Source organism: Acanthochromis polyacanthus, chromosome 18 (assembly GCF_021347895.1).
Source record: "Acanthochromis polyacanthus isolate Apoly-LR-REF ecotype Palm Island chromosome 18, KAUST_Apoly_ChrSc, whole genome shotgun sequence".
Classification (NCBI taxonomy): domain Eukaryota; kingdom Metazoa; phylum Chordata; class Actinopteri; family Pomacentridae; genus Acanthochromis; species Acanthochromis polyacanthus.
The window spans coordinates 11,773,519-11,794,207 of record NC_067130.1 but is presented as its reverse complement, the minus strand read 5'-3'; the positions used below and the strand labels follow the sequence as shown (position 1 = coordinate 11,794,207).

The 20,689-nt window shown below is 39.6% G+C and overlaps 1 protein-coding gene and 1 long non-coding RNA gene across 2 annotated transcripts; one reads left to right on the top strand and one right to left on the bottom strand.

Moving 5' to 3' along the window:
- Positions 1-1,075: 1,075 nt before the first annotated feature.
- oacyl (O-acyltransferase like) lies at positions 1,076-10,792 on the top strand. Its single transcript, XM_051938598.1, is given in 18 exon segments — positions 1,076-1,389; positions 3,698-3,820; positions 7,202-7,335; positions 7,427-7,505; positions 7,591-7,726; positions 7,865-8,061; positions 8,138-8,374; positions 8,429-8,531; positions 8,608-8,709; positions 8,836-8,915; positions 8,918-9,000; positions 9,087-9,166; positions 9,313-9,423; positions 9,714-9,837; positions 9,968-10,154; positions 10,338-10,486; positions 10,583-10,612; positions 10,614-10,792. Coding segments are annotated over 17 exon segments (1,974 nt in total). The 5' UTR covers positions 1,076-1,389; positions 3,698-3,753; the 3' UTR covers positions 10,689-10,792.
- A 2,872-nt stretch (positions 10,793-13,664) lies between these two features.
- LOC127530851 (uncharacterized) lies at positions 13,665-18,372 on the bottom strand. Its single transcript, XR_007937555.1, has 3 exons — positions 17,669-18,372; positions 17,449-17,574; positions 13,665-16,967 (listed from the first exon to the last, which is right to left on the bottom strand). It is a non-coding gene; the product is annotated as an uncharacterized LOC127530851 (long non-coding RNA).
- Between the last annotated feature and the right edge of the window lie 2,317 nt (positions 18,373-20,689).

Sequence of the window (20,689 nt, the reverse complement as noted above, 5' to 3'; positions counted from 1 at the left end):
AGAATTTTTTGCAGATTTTTTTTTCTAATTTTTTTTTCAGACAAGGAAACAACATTTTTTGGTGCCTGTAAATGAAGACAACAGGTTAAGGTTAGGGGCACATGATGGCTTTGTTTAAACACTAAATAAGCCAGTGGGATATGTTTCCTTTTTCAAAAATATTTTTTCTTTAATTTTAAAGCTGTAGTAGCCAATACTTTTATTTTAATATTAGATCAAAAGAGTAAGCAATAGTAATGAACTGGTAGAAAATATTCACTCTTCTCTGCTTCATTTTCAGCTCATTGTTTCGTTTTCCAATCTGCTTTAACTAGCTATTTTCAGTCACTTTCCCTTTTCTCCTTCAATAAACCGGTGGATTTACGCCATAGGCGTTTCTAGCCCAATTTTGGGGGTGCTCAAGCGCCCCTAAATTTAATTCCAGCACCCCTAAAATTTGAGAGATTTTTTAATCTATTTTTGTATTGCATGTCCTTTTTTTAAAAAAAAAAAAAAGCAGAAGAGTGTAAAAAGTCATACAGTACTTAGTTGATACGTAATGTTTTAACAATAAAAAATACAGCACCCCCCTATCTTGCCTCAAAAATGGTTTGATCCCGCTCAACTTCCCAACGCGGGCTCTCTGAGCCTGTACCTGCACAGAGCTGCTACCTCGCAGGATGGTTGCATGCGGTAGTGGTGTAAGTATCTGGTTTAAACCAGGATATGTGGCACAATTCTTCACTGCTACCACTCAATACCAACACATTATTATCATTACAAGTCCTCATTTTTGCTTAATTTAATCATAGGTTACTGTTTATGTTGTTAGGTAGGAGTTAGCTGACGTTTTTTCTAGTTAGCAAACGTTACAGGTGGTCAGTGTCTGTTTGAATTGGACTGAGAGAAGCTAGCTGTTGTGTCAGTGCATGCGTTAATATTAAATCCAAAGTTCTACTGACTAGCTAGCTGACTGGATGCCCATTAACATTATAACTCCTATTGTGTATGTGTGTACAGACAGACAGACAGACTGACAGACAGCCTCATCATGGACATAAGACTGCCCCCCCCCCCCCCCCCCCGCCAAAAAAAAGAGAGAGCCAGGTTCAGGTAAGAGTGTAAGATCAAATGTTCTATCAAGAGTAATGTTGTAAGTTGAATCAATGTATTAATGTTTATATCTCTTATTAGATGTAAAATGCATTGTTTTGTTATTTTCCTTTAGGTTGACAGTACAAAGAGCGAGACAGGACCTTATTTATTTGTATTCTTATTGGTATTTTTTCACATTTATGTAATTTTTCATCTAGTTGAATATAATCTCTTTGTGTATGATTGTCAATCCAATGAGGGAGAGATGAAAAAGAGGAAGGCGAGGAGAGAGTGCACAAGGTCAGGAAGAACCAGGTAAGAAAACAGAATAGTGGCACGCAAAACAGCACCTGTTAAGCTGACAAAGAAAAGCATTCCATTCACAATATAATTTTACATATATGTCATGAATGTTATGTGTTCTACACACGTTAAATGCTTAACAGATATCAGTGGACTTCAATCTAAACAGGACGTCTTCATTACATTTTCATAATTATCTTTATGCTTTACTATTTGATTAATTTCACGATACAAGGAGCATAAGAACACTGAAAGACTCTGGGAGATGAGAGAGTGCAGACCAGGGAAAGAGACGCTGTGCATCGCATTTCAAATAAAAGTCAAAAAATTAGTCCAAGGTCCGTTTTTGGTGTTTTTGGAACTCCGTATAGGAGGCTGGTTTACTCCAGAACATACATGCTGTTTATGTGTATGTTGAGGAGCTGCTGTATCTAAATGAGTCGTCTTTTCCCACAAACTAGGGTTACGATACGTTTCTTTTATGATTCCAGTGCATTCCTGTGACTCAGCATTTAAATAAACTTTATCAGATTGGATGGTTTAGTCACAGAATTTTCCAAAAAGTGTTACGCTTTTTTTTCATTAATGTGGGAATGAAATTGCATGTACAAAACAGTGAAGTTTATCTTGCTGGGCCGGGCACCGCTGGGTGCTCAGCACCCCTAAACCTCTGATCCTAGAATTGCCCCTGGTACGCACATGTTCAGAGTCAATGTGACTCACACTTTCCACAAATATCATTATCTTTAATATCCATTGTTAATAAACAGGATTTATAAATCCATAAATCTGCCTAGAAAGCTAACTTGACATCATGGCTTGTCACGTGGAGGGTCATGTACATGGTGTGCAATGACAGCAAATCTGAAAACAATGTTCTGATACGGTAACGTGTGGTGTGACTTCTTTATAACAGCCACAGAGTTCATAGCAGAATCAGAATCAGAAAAGCCTTTAATGCCAAGTGAGTTTGCACAAACAAGGAATTTGACATGGTGTATAGAGTTCAGCAACACCAAGACAGTAAAAGAATGACTATACAAATCTAAATTTTAAATGCAAATGCTATAAGTATAAGAGTATAAGTATAAAAAGTACTGTGTAAATGTAAGTATAAACAAGGTACAGACAAATTTCCTTAACCAATAAATCAGAATACAACTTAAATTACAAAAAGCTCTGAAAGTCTCGGGGTATAGTCAAACATGCACTTTTTAATGTCTTATTAAGCTTTAAAACAACTGAGTGACTGCCACACTACACTCCATGGCAAACACAAGTTACTAATGTCTAATTAGGTTCGGGGATTTGGACAGAGGTGAAGGTAGAGTGACATTTATCAGTTCACCTAAAACACGGATGATAAACGAAACTGATCAAAATGTTCTTTTGTGGTTTGCTGCTTGAAGTTTGCCACATAAACTTTATTAGTACTCCCACGTGAATTGCAGTCGTTGCCTAAACTTAACCACACATGGAATTTAAGACACACAGTCTGGCTGTGTGTCGACCTCAGAAGTTGGGCTCCACTTTCACTGCACCGGGTGGCAAAGAAAAAGAACATATTTAAAAGTAATGTAAACTTTTACAGTAGAGCTCTGTTAACACTGGAACAAAATGACTCAAATCTGATCTTTGTATTGAGTGTGCATAGTGATGCTCAAAGGGTGATCATCTCAAAATCAAAATTGATTAGATCATATTTTCTTACCAGTAAATGTTGTTTAAAAGATTGTTTGCTGGTGAAATCGCAAGAAGTAGATTTGTAGAACAAGCTCTCCCTCTAGTGGACAAAATCTTTGTGGTAATTTATTTTTTTACTGGACCATCTGTGGTGTTTCTTCCACCATCATTTATCTTGAGACCAGTGGTTGCAGTAAAAACTAATGCAGTAGAAAAGTGTGTTGTAATAGTTGTAAATGAGGTTTTCAAGTGGAAACGTTTCCCTGAGTGTCTCCTCTGCCGTTTAAATGGCAGCTCAGTGATTACAGCTGTGCCCCTTCTTGTTTGTGGGTCAACCATTATTATCAGTCATACACTTCAATTACTGTGTGGTGACAAAATCACAGCCTAGATGTTTGTGTTAACCTTCCATCCTCTTTCACGTAACCAAATCCTGTTCACACCTGACATAGAAAGCCAGGTGGGGCCGAGCCACAGCGGCCAGAGCAGTTTTTCAATCCAGCCGTGGGAAATGAATTTCACGCGACTCCCTGGATGATGATGATGTCCCCTCCTATGTTATTTAAGCATCGTCTTCACTAAGAGGGTGCAGTCGGTCCTAAAATGGCCCTGAGTTTGGTTTCGTTTCTTCTTTTAGTGGGAGGCAGTGCAGAGCTGGAAAATACGCAGGCCTCAGCTGTGTCACAAAGATGTATGAAGGATACCAACACTTTCCTCTGGGAAATTACCCAGGACAAGCCAAAGGAGTACGCTGTTCTCAGTAAGTGTTTCTGTCTTTTGTAAGGCTTTTCTTGTGTGTCTGAGGCAGGGGAGGTTCTGGCTCATTTAGACTACAGGGACTGCTGACCTTTAAGAGAGGCCAGTTATACTGAACTCTGAAAGTAAGAGCTCATTTTAGCAGCAGATGAATTCAAAAAAACAACAAAGTAAAAGTCATCCAAAGCAATAAAGTAGTAACTTCTGCACAAACAAACTATAAGGATGTCTAAATGGCTGCAGTGATAAGGATGATGATGATGGATGTGGTTATGTTATGAGAGTTACTCAGGTTTATGTTTTTGTTAATTTAATTTCCTGTAATTTCACTTTGAATATTTCAACTCATGTTTAAATGGTTAGCTTTTGTCTTTTTAACTTTGCAAATTATTATTATTATTATTATTGTTATAAAACACAGTTTTAAACTGAAATGATTTAAAGCTCTACAGGTACTTTCCAAATAGACATCACTTGATAACACAGCAGCGTCAGAGTCCAGGAAACTAACCAAACTGTACCATATTACATATTACAGCACAGACAGTAGCTGAACTGTATATTAACACGGGCGTAGCAATGATGACTTCACCCTTTGTTTTGAAGTTTAGAGACATCATCATTTTTAAGTGGATCCCAGACCATCTGGTGTTGAGGATCAAGGTGGAGCGGTGTGATTCCATAACCCTGATTCAGCATCAGCTAACCACATGTACAGTCAAGCCCAAAATCATTATTCAGCAAATTTTGACTTAAAGACTTAAAGTTACTTTTCAAGTTTTTTTTCTGTTGGAAATGACACAGGTGTCTCCCAAAAGACAATAAGATGGTGTACAAGAGGCATCATTGTGGAAAAAATAACTTTTCAGCCTTTATTTACATTTAAAAGTAACTTTAAGTTAAAATTTGCTGGGGATATGAGTATTTTCAGGCCTGACTGTAAGCCTTGTACACATTTTACTGAACAGTGAAATGACTTATGAAGTGTGATAAAACTGAAAGCCATTAGGAAAAGAAACTTTACTAAGCAATTTAAAAAATATATATCAGAATAGTTTAATTAGCCAAAGAACAACTGTTTAAACAAGCCAGCAAACAGCAGAATGTATTACCTATTCTGTTACAAATGGTGACAAAAATCTGAATTTAAACATCATGCCTGTGACTGGAGTTGGTCAAAGGTCTTTTAAGTCATGTCAGGCCAGACCAGATTAGTCACCTACAAGGTAAATTTTGACACCTGGTAGTTTTAAGCTGACTCAGAATTCTCTGATATGAGAGTATTACCACTTATTGGACTGAAGTGTGTCACTGCTTATGAAATCATGGACTCTCTTCCACAGTTTGAGGATATTTCGTGCAAGTGAAGGTCACTGCTGAGCAGAGGAGAGCTGGAGGAAAATTGGATGAACCAAAATAATAAGCAGAGTTTGTGTCGGTCCTGTCAGACCTCAGTAGTGGGGAGAGTGTAATTTAAACTGGGCTTGTAAGCACAGGTTAAATGACACTCTCCCCACAGCAGGGTGGCTTGTTTGGATACAGATTGACTTTAATTATTAGAAAGCTCACAGTGAAGCCTCACATTCTGACAGCTCCACTGAGTCCACAACAGGTTGAATATCTGCAGTCAGCAAGAACCGTGTCCTCTGTAATTTATCACAGAATCTATAGGCTACTTTTTACAATGACTGTTGGTTAGCACATACCTGAAGCCTCAAGCTACATTTAAAAGCTGATAGCTACATTAGAGCAACTGAGTGCAGTCCTGTACCTGCCTTCAAGACCTAATATCTACTTAATTATGAACTTATTTTCAAAGTAGCCACCAACACACTGATCTGAGTGAATTACACAAATGACATCACACTGAGTGATGGAATAAATGTATTGATTTAGTATTTTATGAGAGAAGTTGCTGCTTTTTGCATGGAGTCCTCAGTAGTTCTGCACTCACAGTCTATGGTTGCACTTTAAGGTATGTCTGCACTGACTTTAGTTCTAAGCCATAGTTGTTGCTGATGGAGCTGAACACAAACTACAAAACTAAAACAATGAACTGTTGTAGTGAAAAACTGGAGAGACAGATAACAAGACGACATTCAACACCAATGTTTGCTCTTCTTTCTTGGACAGAGGTAAAGTTTTTGTTTGTTTCTGCTGAGATGGTCAGCATCTCCTCTCCTCCCTCACTCATTGTTGGCTGGTTGCAATCTAAACCACCACCACTAGATGGCACTAAATCCACCACACTGTACCCTTAAATGTCCCCCCCCCCAAGTGCCTTGTCCATTTCCAGTTTTACAGTAACCACATTTGACTGCTTGACACTTAAAAAGGAAAGTCATTTTTTGGGAGAAAACCTTTACAAACATTAAGGCAGTGGTTCTCAACCCTGTTCCTCAGGACCCCATGTCCTGCATGTTTTAGATGCTTCCCTGCTCCAACACACCTGATTCAAATGATTAGGCTCGTTATCAAGCCTCTGCAGAAGCCTGATAACGAGCTGATCATTTGAGTCAGGTGTGTTGGAGCAGGGAAGCATCTAAAACATGCAGGACATGGGGTCCTGAGGAACAGAGTTGAGAACCACTGCATTAAGGCATAGAAAGTACAACAATGAACATCACCTAACATACAAGACACATTCGACAGTCTGACACTTGATATTTTATAACATACACTACCGGTCAAAAGTTTGGACACACGAAGCTATAAAATAATACATATGGAATTATGTTGTCAATAATAAAAGTGTTAATCTTCAGTATTAATCTACAATGTAGAAAATAATATAAATACATTTTTAAAAAAAACACTGAATGGCAAGGTATGTCCAAACTTTTGACTGGTAGTGTACATTAGAGTGAATAAATATGTTTTTAAAAAGAAGAAAAATGATTATTTTATTTAAAGGGCATTAAATATTTGAGTTTCCTCATAACGTTGAAGGAGAGACTTGTATCAGTTATGAAACATTAAAATGTTTATTGACAATTGGTCTCCATTTGGCTTCCAGTATTTTAGAGTCGCCATTGAGGCAGGATTTCAATCAAGTGAAGCAACTCCTTTTAAAGTCTGTAAAAACTCATAGATTTTTGTTTTACTTTATGTGTACACAGTTTCTTATTTTACATTTTTACAGCAGTTGTATAACTGACACTTAAAGCTTCATTTGTACATATTCTACTTTTTTATTGTGCCTGTGGCTATTTTATAATCAAAATGAGTGTGCCAGGCCCTACTTCGAAGCTTTTATAGATTATTTTTTTCCAGATGTTTATTTTAACCTATAACATAAGATAACATAATTAAGGTGCTCTTTTTATCCAAAAGGCCTTTCGGGGGTGATTACATCCATGGTTGTGTTTCCTGTGTGTATTGTCAGTGTACGATTCATTCGGGAAGATGGGGAGCAACGTAGAAGGAGGTAACGCCAACCGGCCCGGTCTGCTGCAGCAGTGCCGCTCAGCCAACGGTCCCAGCTTCTCTGGCCAGTACTGCCAGGTGTTCCTGAGGCAGGTAACAGCAAAAAATGAAGAAATGTCTAAATAACTACACAGTATCAGGTGACAAAAGTAGACTGTGAACCAAGTGCTTTTCACTACCGTAGGGAACCGTTCAGTACTTTGTGGGTGTTTGTGTTCCTGACTCCTGCAGGGAAGAGGAGGTGCAGATATTGGTGCTGTACGGTGAGTGATTTTAAATTCCTTTTTCTCTGGATTTATTCAAGTGTACTCTGCTTTTGCTTTACGTGTTTTTACCTTGTTTTTACAGACAGACTTCGGTTTGGTCAGATGTCCCTTGTTCCTCCTTTACCTTCCATCCTGGTCAACCAGTCCACTCAGGAGATGATCATGACTCACTGTTTGCCCCAAACAATTGCCCCCGATGCTTCTGATGTCACCTGCCTGTCAGTATGATTAGACTCTCTCTCCTGTGTGCTCTCCTAACAACTGAACACAGAGATCATCTCTTTGCTTGAGCAGGGCTTCATCTTATGTTTTGTGTCTGTCAACTTTAACACTGACTTGTTTCTTCACTCCTGCAGGTCTGTGTGTTGTATAATGGTAGCAGTTCCTCTTGCAGCCACGCTGTTCACAGCTATAATAAGATGGCAGCGGAACAGAGAGGTCAGTCCTACAGTGGAGTCCTCCCGTTTAAGCCCTGGCCTCAACCTTTACGGGACCTTGAACACCAACAACTCATCCAGCAGTGACGGCAACAGCAGCACGTCAGAGGGAAACGGTCAGTGTAATGCGCATGGTTTAAGATTTATGAAAATGTTGTGCAAAAATAGGCTTCAATAAATCAAAACTTGCAGACAACACCAGCCCCACTGCACCGTGTTTTCCTCGGAGCTGCGTGTTCGGATGTCTTCAGGCGTTCTCTCTGCAGAACACCAGCCAGGGCGTCTTCAGCGCCTCCTCATCCATCCCAGGAGGAGGCTACTCCTCTCTGAACGGCATCCGTGTCCTCAGCCTGCTGTGGATCATCTGTGGACACTCTGCTCAGTTCCCTGTAATCAACACATCGGTAGGAGAGGATACAAGCAATCTGTGTGTCTCCAGTTACTCACAGATTTGTTTAATTTATTTAAATATCTCTTTTGCAGATAACTACAAAAACTGGAAGAAAACGGTTGAAAGCAGCCCCCTGTATGTGCTCACCATCAGCGGACCTGTTTTTCTGGCTGTAGACACCTTTTTATTGCTGGGGTGAGACTGAAACAATGATGCCACGGTTTATATGTGTTTCACTGTAAGTTTTAACTTTGGTGAGCTTTGTGTTCAGGGGTCTGCTGAGTGCCAGATCGCTGCTGGGCTCCATCGACAGGGCTGAAGACAAACTGAGCCCAGGTTTGGTTGCAAACTATCTCTTCAGGAGGATCAAAAGGTATTTATATGTGTCTGGATTGTTGTTTTTTTCATGAGATTTGCTCCATACTATGTGTGAGATCTTATCCAGATACAATACTTACGTGAATTCTCCTTATTTGCCTGTTTTCATTCTCCACTGCAGGATTCAGCCACTGCACCTCTTCATTATGTGTCTAACCATCGGCCTCATCTCTCTGGTCCAGTGGGGACCCTACTGGTTCCCATTATAGACACACTGATGGACTGTAAGGCGTACTGGTGGGCTAATTTACTGTTGATCAGTAATCTCCTCCCAGTTCATGAGATAGTAAGTTTAACCAGTACCTACATGCTGTATTTCAGCTCAGATTACTGACCTATTTCTTAACATTTCATTTCCAAATCTCTCTGCAGTGCATTCCCTGGACATGGTACCTGTCTCTAGACTTCCAGTGTTACGCCACCACTCCTCTGTTGGTCTATTTTTACCGACTGTACGTTCACATCCTTTAATATGACTTAATATAATGCTTAATTCCACAGATTACTACATTTTTAATCATCAGCCATCTCTAGTGTTATTATACATCATAGCAGCTTTAACCTTGCAAACTTATCCACTCTGTTTTGATTTCTTTAGAAACAAAGGTGTTTTTGTGGTTGTGGCTGGAGGCCTATTGTTAATGACCACTGTGGCCAGTTCTGTTATCACTGCAATCATGCAACTACCAGTGTTTCAGCCGTCTACGATGTAAGTGTGGTGATGATAGAATGTAAATACCTTAAGAGGTACAATGTAAGATACCAAACATCCCACTTGTGGATCTGTAACTGCACAAGCCATAAAATCAAAAAAGGAGTCTATAATAAATCAGCTCAAATAATATGAGTTTACAAAGGAAAAACATAGAACTACACACACACATACCATACTGGACTGAGGTAATAATAGCTAATACATGAAATGTAGGGTGAATTAGATGTTAAGTAAGCATCTCTTCTTTTGAAGATTTTTAAGTGATTTCCTTGTTTTTATTCCAGGACGTCTGAGAATTATGTTTTGTGTTACTATGTGAAACCCTACACAAGATACGGTCCATTTCTGATAGGCATCTTGACCGGAATATACCTGACAACAAAGAAAGACCAGCTGTTAAAGCAAAAGGTGACAACATTCTGGCTTATCCCTTCAGAAAAATTGAAAACACCACATATATGTATAACTTTTTGGTTTATAATCAAGCCTAAAGTTGCTACCATACTTCTGTGCTGATGCCATCTTGTTGCTTTTCCAGTGGCAGGCAGCTCTTGGTTGGTTTTGCTCTCTGTCCGTCATGGCTCTGTTGGTTGGACTGGCCTTCGTCCTCAGGGAGACTCCAGATCATCCGTCTCTTCCTCACGCTCTGTATCAGGGGCTGCATAGACCTTTGTGGGCTCTGGCTGTGAGCTGGATCATACTGGCCTGTGAAGAGGGATACGGAGGTAAACTAGGAGCAGGGAGCAACCAAATCAAACCTTTAGGAAAAACAAAATACAATTTTAAAAAGTTAATTTCAATCAATATTTGAGTAATTTTTCATGGCGTAAATCAGTGATGGTCACCTTTCCACTTTGGTCACTGCTGCTTTCACATTAATCTGTATTTCTGTGTTTCTGTTTCTCCAGGTTTTATCAAAAGGCTCTTGTCACTGAGTTTCTGGGTTCCTCTTTCCAACATTAGCTTTGCCTGTTATCTGATACATCCTGTGTTCATCATTGTCTACATCGGTTTGCAAAAAACCCCGATCCACTACTCAGACCATCAATTTTGGTAAGTATTTCTCTCATTAACTATTCACCGTTAATCCAGAATGTTTATAATTTGGCTCATTCTTCATATCATCGACCACCGTGTGTCCTTTCCTCTTCAGATGTACCTGTTCCTTGGTCACCTGGTGCTAAACATTGGTGGTGAGCTGCATGTTGACGGTGTTAGTTGAGAAGCCCTACCTCCTCCTAAAATGGAGAACCGTGTAGAGAAAGTTAACACCTGGCCAGCTTTTAACACATTTAATTCATATGTTCTTTTTGGGTGTTGTAATTTCTTTTTGCACATAATAAACTTATTTGTTTCCAAGATAGTATGGTTTACAGTCTGCATTGCTCCACATTGGAGTTGGTGTTTCCTTGCAGTAATTTTTTGCATGGATCCAAAGCCGGAGTGGGACTCATTTTCAGCCCTGGATTTTCACGCCTCAGAACGCCCCCACTTTAGATCACGATCTATTACTATTAAATCATGTTAATGTCTAGCCTTGCATGTTAAGTCTTACAATAGCACACTGTTCTGCAATGTCTTGTAATTCAGTGTGTTTTTCTAAAATATTCCAATTCAGTGAAAGTAAGGGTTGCTTCACAATGTGGATTATTCAACATGAGTGCACATCTGCAACATATTCTTTACAACATCAGAATCTATATTCTGTTCAAATAAGTGTTCAAGGATATCCAAACATTTAAAAAATGAAAGAAGAAATAAAGTATTAAATTTGAAAAATAGAAAATTAAATAAAAGGTGTTGCACTTTCTATCATCTCTTTTTCCTCTGCAAGGAAACAGTTCCATCACAATGTAAATTTCGCAAATATGAGAACATCAGTTAAAGGGGCTAATCTCCAACACTATTCTTTACAACATCACAATGTCCTTTTTTGCAATATGACATATCAAGCAAATTAGTGTAACAGATATCTAATCCTCATGAATAGAGAATAATTATTGCAATGTAGTCTGCAAGTTTGTTATTCACAGTATAACATAACTTTCTAATGATGCCATCCGTGTATTTAGGCAAATGGATTATCCGTTCTAAAGCATGTATTGAAAAACAAAAAAACGAGTGGTTATTTTGATTTTCGCACAAAATTTAAATTGATATACAAGGCGTTTTTTCCTTTTCATGATCAAACAATGATATACGAAAATTAAAAATGTTTTGATTTTCATTTTATATTTACAAAAACAAGAAAATAAAATCAGTAAGAGACAGAAACGAAAAAAAGGTCCGTTTTTCATTTTCTGAGACCGGAAGTGGTCATCAGCAAGTGTGGCGCCAAACAGAGTACGGTGCATAGACTGTATATAATTTTTTTCCCCGTCGGTTTTCATGGTCAAAATGAGAGGATCAGGTGGCCGATCTTAAAATAAATCCAATATTGATTTTTTTTTTATAGAGGGTTAAAGTTTTGCGAAGCCAGGGGGCGTGGTCTGGAATGATTGACCGGTCCTATGTAGGAGGCAGACCAAAGGACAGTCCAATCACGATGCCAGCTGCCTCTCAAAAGGCCTACGGCAACATGGATTCAGTTAGAGTGAGGAAGAGCTCTGCTTTAGTTGCACTTGCACATTGCATAATTCGGCTCTGGAAATATGCCTCCACATTCTGGCTGAGGTTAGTTGGACGTAGAATTCAATATGAAAGCTATTGCCAGGAGGTGCTTGTATATAAAGAATGGAAGCTTGAAGTAAAGAGAAATGTTTGGAAACATAGTTGAAATGATCTTTGCCACAGGAAGAATCTCTGCTGGATTTCTAAATCTGTGTTGAGGGTAAGTTTGCAGTGAAAAGAAGTTTAAACATATCAGGATCTTGTTCAGGATTCATGTTACTGTCTAAACTGGAGTGACCAGAAGAGGCAGGAAGTTCTGTGTCGATAAGCAGAGAGCGTTGTGCTGGTACAGGGGCACCATGACAAAAACATTCTGAGAGGATTAATGACCTCCAGTCAGTGTGTATGAATTTAATCAAGTCATAATCCCTTAAACACCTTCTCTGTATACCAGTACATATATAAAGGCCACTTTTTGGAACCTGTTATATGTCTGTTTTATCAATTTATTTGTTTGTTTATTTGAGTCTATTTTTGGTGGACCTGGGTTGATTTGATGGGGCATGTTGTGGAAATACAGGTCCTTCTCAAAAAATTAGCATATTGTGATAAAGTTCAGTATTTTCTGTAATGTACTGATAAACATTAGACTTTCATATATGTTAGATTCATTACACACAACTGAAGTAGTTCAAGCCTTTTATTGTTGTAATATTGATGATATTGGCCAAAAAGTAAAGTAAAATCAAAAATCCCTATCTCAAAAAATTAGCATGTTATGAAAAGGTACTCTAAACGAGCTATTAACCTAATCATCTGAATCAACGAGTTAACTCTAAACACCTGCAAAACATTCCTGAGGCCTTTAAAAACTCCCAGCCTGGTTCATTACTCAAAACTGCAATCATGGGTAAGACTGCCGACCTGACTGCTGTCCAGAAGGCCATCATTGACACCCTCAAGCAAGAGGGTAAGACACAGAAAGAAATTTCTGAGCGAATAGGCTGTTCCCAGAGTGCTGTATCAAGGCACCTCAGTGGGAAGTCTGTGGGAAGGAAAAAGTGGCAGAAAACGCTGCACAACTACAAGAGGTGACCGGACCCTGAGGAAGATTGTGGAGAAGGGCCGATTCTAGACCTTGCGAGACCTGCGGAAGCAGTGGACTGAGCCTGGAGTAGAAACATCCAGAGCCACTGTGCACAGGTGTGTGCAGGAAATGAGCAACAGGTGCCGCATTCCCCAGGTCAAGCCACTTTTGAACCAGAAACAGCGGCAGAAGCGCCTGACCTGGGCTACAGAGAAGCAGCACTGGACTGTTGCTCAGTGGTCCAAAGTACTTTTTTTCGGATGAAAGCAAATTTTGCATGTCATTCGGAAATAAAGGTGCCAGAGTCTGGAGGAAGACTGGGGGAGAAGGAAATGCCAAAATGCCTGAAGTCCAGTGTCAAGTACCCACAATCAGTGATGGTCTGGGGTGCCATGTCAGCTGCTGGTGGTGGTCCACTGTGTTTTATCAAGGGCAGGGTCAATGCAGCTGGCTATCAGGAGATTTTGGAGCACTTCATGCTTGCATCTGCTGAAAAGCTTTATGGAGATGAAGATTTCATTTTTCAGCACGACTGGCACCTGCTCACAGTGCCAAAACCACTGGTAAATGGTTTACTGACCATGGTATTGCTGTGCTCAATTGGCCTGCCAACTCTCCTGACCTGAACCCCATAGAGAATCTGTGGGATATTGTGAAGAGGAAGTTGAGATTCACCAGACCCACCACTGTGGATGAGCTTAAGGCCGCTATCGAAGCATCCTGGGCCTCCATAACACCTCAGCAGTGCCACAGGCTGATTGCCTCCATGCCACGCCGCATTGAAGCAGTCATTTCTGCAAAAGGATTCCCGACCAAGTATTGAGTGCATAAGTGAACATAATTATTTGAAGGTTGACTTTTTTGTATTAAAAACACTTTTCTTTTATTGGTCGGATGGAATATGCTAATTTTTTTGAGATAGGTTTTAGGTTTTTTTTTTAACTTTTTGGCCAATATCATCAATATTAAAACAATAAAAGGCTTGAACTACTTCAGTTGTGTGTAATGAATCTAACATATATGAAAGTCTAATGTTTATCAGTACATTACAGAAAATACTGAACTTTATCACAATATGCTAATTTTTTGAGACGGACCTGTATTATCATGACTCCTGGTTGGTAGATTTATTCCGTTGCAGTGGGGAAAGAGACCGGCTTCTCTCTCTTTCCCCAACAAAAAACCAAGAATGACATGCTATTTACAACATAATTTGTTTATTATTTTTTTGTAAATATTCCATCTAAATGCATGCATGCCATATTTCCTGCAGATTGTAAATATTTGTTTTTTTTGTTTATTTGGTATATTTGAAATTCACTTCAATATACGGTACCAACACCAAGCATAATTCTCTGCCTCCCTGTGTTTTAATTATTGCGCTATCACCTCCGAGAGCCGAAACTAATCTTCTGATCTAGCCTACTTTTAAATTTCAAATTCTAAAATATTAAAATAAATATTTTGAAGTGTGTACGTGCTACAACTGCATTGAGTTTGTTGCATACTGCGGTGAAGCCTTGAGTTTCACATTACATTGTTGCCTTCTTGTGTCTTTTGAACTCGAATTTACGGATCAAGAGGTGGATCTGATTGAAGAACACATGCTCCGCACACCCGTACATGGTGACCTGTCAATCAGGCAGCCCTGTCCTTAGCCGTATCCTGATTTATCTTCTATGCTCCTCTAAAAGGGACTATAATTTACTAAATGAGCATCATGCCGTATTGGAAAACAAACTAGCAAGTGAGAACTCGAACTCTTTAGGAAAATGTTTACAGAAGGAACAAATCAAGTGAAAAGTAGGGCTATTTTCTCATAGTGTTGTATACAATTTTTTGCAATCGGAGGAGTCACCTCCTGCTGGCCTCTAGAAATAACCACAACTTTTGGACAATGCCATTTTGCCTTCAGTTTTCTTACCTACTGGGCTAAGACAGTCTTTTATTTGCGCACTATGGCTCAACTGCATGCATTCAAGTCCTCAGCGACTTGTGGTTGCCCCGGCAAGGAAAGTTTTAATCATGAACAGATCAGACGGATGAAATACTCATGGCAGTTTTGATAACAGAGTATTGTAGCAAGGCCCAAATTATAGTCATTTTGTTGCCTGATAATTTAACACATTTTTTCCTCTGAAAAAGACAAATCCCAGGTTTCCATTGTTAACCTTTCCAATATGAGGTTCTGACAATTTTCCTAGTAACAGTGCTTCATGAAATTTCAGTTTCAGTTTTGCAGAACAGTTGAGATTTTATTTTAAAATGTAGTAAAATATTTTGCATTCTTCTAGAGACCGAAGCAGGTCCCTCCATCCTGAATTTTTAGCCAAAGGAGGATGTGCCCTACATAGTTTCGTGGAGGCAAAACAGGAATTGGACCAGTCACTTGATCCATTACCCACATACACCAACCTCACTGCACTTCCCTTACAAAATCAGGGAGGCCCATTTCCTCTAGACGGTGAATGAATGAAGGCTGCTGAGAAAACAAGGGCACTTGGGTATGGGTCAGTGAAATGCTGACGTAATGCGTACCTGCAGTGGAGGCCTTAAATGGTAAATGGTTGTATTTATATAGCGCTTTTATCCAAAGCGCTTTACATGATATGTTACTTTCACCCATTCACACACTGATGGCAGAAGCTGCCATGGAAGGCGCTAACCACGACCCACCAGGAGCAATTAGGTTCGGTGTCTTGCTCAGGGACACCTCGACATGAGCACAACGGGCCGAGGATCAAACCGGCAACCTTCCAGTTACAAGACGGCCACTCTACCCACTGAGCCATGCCGCCTTGTTTGAGAAAACTGGCTGGCACCCTCTCTTCTCTTGTTACAGGACAGGACAGGCAGAGTGTGACCCATGTACCTCGGAGACACTTAAGACTGCGCTACGGTTTCAGGCAGTGATGTGATGTGGACGAGCCTGTCTGCCTGCCAACTGACAGTCAGGCTGTTGTGATATGTGCCAGAATACGTGACAGGACAGAGAGGAATTGTTTAACTGGCGTTTTCCGGTCTGTCGCAGGCCTTTATTTTGAAATTGCGCTGTGCTTTTATTTTGAAAGGCAGAGACAGGAAGATCTCACCTGGTCAAAATTTCAATTGGAGTTACTCTAAAGGCTGTGTGAAGCTGAGAGGTCTCACTGATTTTCAGGCTGACATGCAGCCTGTGGAGGTATTGGGTGTGAGTGTTTCATTACAATAGGTGCCCTAATTAATCAAATGGTAAATGGTCTGTATTTATATAGCGCTTTACTATACCTGCAAGGTACCCAAAGCACTTTACATGATACATCACATTCACACACACATTCACACACTGATGGCAGAAGCTGCCATGCAAGGCGCTAACCACGACCCCATCAGGAGCAATTCGGGGTTCGGTGTCTTGCTCAGGGACACCTCGAGCACGACGGGGCGAGGATCGAACCAGCAACCCTTCGGTTGCAAGACGGCCACTCTGCCCACTGAGCCATGCCGCCCCTAAAATAGGACAGTGTCTCTGTCTTTCTACATAAGCAAAGAAGTATAATGTTACATTTTTGGCAAAAACACAGATACACATCATGGTATCGTAATGAAAAAATACATGTCAAACTCAAATTTCCACATACACATACATTTTAAGTTTAACAACTTTCAACATATACACAGAAATGTTATTTTGATCACATTTTTTTTATTATATCTTCATCTTTGTTTAAACATGTACTCACTATAACCCGCAAGCAGGGGAAAAAACCCCAGAACATTGTGTAGGGGAAAAAAACCAAGAAATGTGTGAAGGTTTCAATTGAAGAGTGAATTTTGCTTGGCAGTAGTGAGTGTTCTTTTTCTGTGGAAAAGAAAAAACAGGCATTAGTTCAGTTGTATTAAACTGACTTGACTTTATATATTATTTATTATTCTGAGTTTATTTAAGAAGGGACCATGTACAATATTAAACATAAATGTTTCCATTTGATGCATTGTACCAGAGATAGCTTTAAGCTAATTTTCATCTGCAGTCCCCCGGCAAGTCACAATAAAAACATCACAACATTACATTATAAGAAGTACATAACCAGTTAACAAAATATTACACACACACACACACACACACACACACACACACACACACACACACACACACACACAAAAATAGCAATTAAAAGAACAGTGCTAGACTAAAATACATAACAGTGAATCAAAACATTATACACACACACACACTCTTAAAAGTCGACATGTACACACAGTCACACATAAATGACAATTAAAAAGACATTAATGGTTAATATGTCAAACAAGTGCAAATCTCTATAGTATGTTTTTACCTGAAACATGTCTCCTCGTAGCTGTGAAGCAGATATGGTGCTACAGCCGTTACCGGACCGATACAGGCCATCGGCCGACACTGCAGCACCACTGGTCAGTTGGTGACAGAAAGTGGAGTCTGCATTCTGAAGTTAGATGATGAAACAAACACATTTTTGCACATTAGTTTGATATGTTGCATCAATGGAGCAAATCTCTGTGTTGAACATTTTTTCTTACCTGAGACATGTCTGTAGGCAGATTCAAGGTGTATATCTTTGGATGCTGCCTAACTCGGGGTCACAGGACACAGGACACATGACAGGACACACAGGACAGGAAACACATGACAGGACACAGGACAGGACACACATGACAGGACACAGGACAGGACACACATGACAGGACACACATGACAGGAAACACATGACAGGACACACATGACAGGACACACGACAGGACAGGAAAGGAATAGAAAAGATGGAAGGACAGGGAAGAAATAGAGAGGATGAGGGTGACAGAGGTTGAAGAGGTGAGGAGAAAGGAGGCAGAAGGAGTGAGGAGAAGGACAGGACACACGACACATGACAGGACACACATGACAGGACACACATGACAGGACACACATTGAAGAGGTGAGGAGATGGAGGAAAGGGGAGGCTCAAGGGAAACAGCACTTGAGCCAACTCCAGAAGCCCTTTCTCCTACTCTTGGCTTTCTTCTCCCGCTTCTGTTCGGTTGTGTCCTCGATCACCTCTTCACTTATTTTTTTATTGTTTTTTCTCCCTTTGGGACCTCTGAAAAACTTGCAGCATCTCTTTTTTTCGCGGATATAAAGGTCCTCCAGGTCTTCTATCTGTTCTTTACTCCTGAGCAGTTCTTGGAAGACCACTTTCTCCAGTTGTGATTTCTCTGTCTGGAGAGTTTCAATCCGATCAGTATTCAGCCTGATGATCACTAGGAGGGACTCAAAAGACTCAATAGTCTTTTCTAACAATACTTGATTTTCTTTCTGCAGCTTGTTGTTTTCTTCCTGCAGGTCTTCTTTCTCTTTTTCGCTAGTGAGCAGTTCTTGGAACTGTGTCAGGAGAGTTTCAAACTGATCAGTCTGCTGCTTCTCAGCGATGAGCTGCTGGATTTGAATGCTCATATGATGGTTATCCTCTCTCAGGTAGTTCAGGTAGTTATTTTCTGCCTGAGAGGCGCCACCAGAGCTTTGGGGCCCGGCAGGGTTCACGTGGTGGTGGTTTGGCCCACGGTAATTTGGTCCTCCTCTGCACCTTGGATTGGTCCTGATTGGCATGGTAGCAGAACTTTTGTTCAACAGTGGTTGAAAAGAAATAAAAGGTGACAACTGCAGTAGTTGTTTGGTTGCAGAAGTAGATTCTTCAACAGCACTGATATTCTGGAAGACCGTCGAAGGTTTGTTGAGTTTGGTGAATTCCTCGCTCTGGTATCTTCGCTGGTCCCTGGTTTCCTCGCTGTCTTTGGCTATAAATAGAAGTGAGTGGTTTTAACAATTCACCCTATACTTATAATCTCTGCTGATGATGCCACACATGAAGTACTGGTGTGGGAGAGTTATAGAATCTTCCATTCCGGAACCAGAAACAATCATATTTATCTATAAGTTGTTGTTTTTTTTAGATGATTATCTTTAGCTTGTTTTTTTAGATGATTTTGAGGTACAGTATCAAAATAAAATGGTCATGAATTGAAATTTTAAAAATAATTGAAATTGTCACTGAAAGTCTCATCTATGAGCACACATTACCCCAAAAAAACAATAATGCAGAAATCAACCAATGATATTTTCTGACACTTTTGTACTTGCATGCCAGGATAAAACAAAACAAAACATACAGAATATTTTTTTTTAACATTAAATGCTTGATCACAAAAATGAAAAAGAAAATGTGATGAACTTAACTGATTGAGCAGATATGACAAGTTGTACCACCAAAAACAAAAATATTGCTGGATAGCATAATCCAATTTCATATTTGGATTCCATGTTGCAAGTTAAGGAAACAGAATAAACTATTACCTATTACACTTACTGAAATAATTTACTTATCAGAAAAAAGTGACCTTGTATCTTGCTCACATCAACACATCACATTATCATTAAATATTCCAAAAAGAATATTTCCCAGTAGAAAAATCCTGCTATCCCAACATATCTATGCATTTGGTCATGGTTATAGTCAAATTATTCCAAGTCTGGAGCTTTAAAACCAAATTTTGTCTTAACAAAAATGTTTGTCCTGCTCTTTACAGGAGTTCTGGTTGTTTTTTTATAACAAGATGTTAAAAATTACAAGATAAGTACAAAACTGAGTGTTATATCCTGTTCTGACTCATGGATTTCATTACAAATTGGACAGAGTTGTAGAAAAATAGTTTAAAACTGCCTTCTGAATGTTTCCTCTGGTGTTTGCTTCATCAAACAGAACAGTGAAGTCACTTACCTCAAAAATGTTGGGTTTCTTGGATTTTGTTGAAAGAAAGGTTGTTGCTGCTCGTTTCAGAGTATTCCTGTTGTCTTGCTGAAATCCTTGAGACACTGTCCAGAACTGTCTGTACACTGAGATTTAAACGATGCATGAATGTCTAATTCAAAACAATTTTATTTAGAGGTGTTCATTCTGCATAGAAACCATTATGCAATGGTTTCTATGACAACGGTACATCAGATCATGCTCAAACTTGGTAGGTGTATTGCAGGGGTCCTGAGGAAGTGCAGTGGGGAGTTTGAATCAGATTGGATGAACGGTGGTGTTTTTTCAATGCAATGAAGTCAAGGTAGTCACATTCTGACAGCAGTCTCAGCACTACTTCGTTTAAATGTAAACAAAGCAATGAAGTAAATATGTAATGTACTTATTTTTTTTAAGCTTATTTACTGGGTTAATGTAAAATGCTGAAACACTGGAGTAGAAATTTGACACCTCATATAATGTAAGATCTGTCTCCATTTGTTCATGTATGACCTGATGTGCTGAAAAGTCATTCTGTTGATCTTCATCTGCCACCTGACGTATGAACTTCCCCTTCTTTACTTCTCCTACAGCTCTCTCCAAATCCTTAAGAGAAGCTGAAGTCCTGTCTGTCTTCCACTAATCTCAAAATTAAAATGTCCCATTATTTTGGTTCTAACATGTCCATCCATCCATTCTCTATACACCGCTTTCTCCTCACTGGGGTCGTGGGGGGTGCTGGAGCCTATCCCAGCTGACTCAGGCGAAAGCAGGGGACACC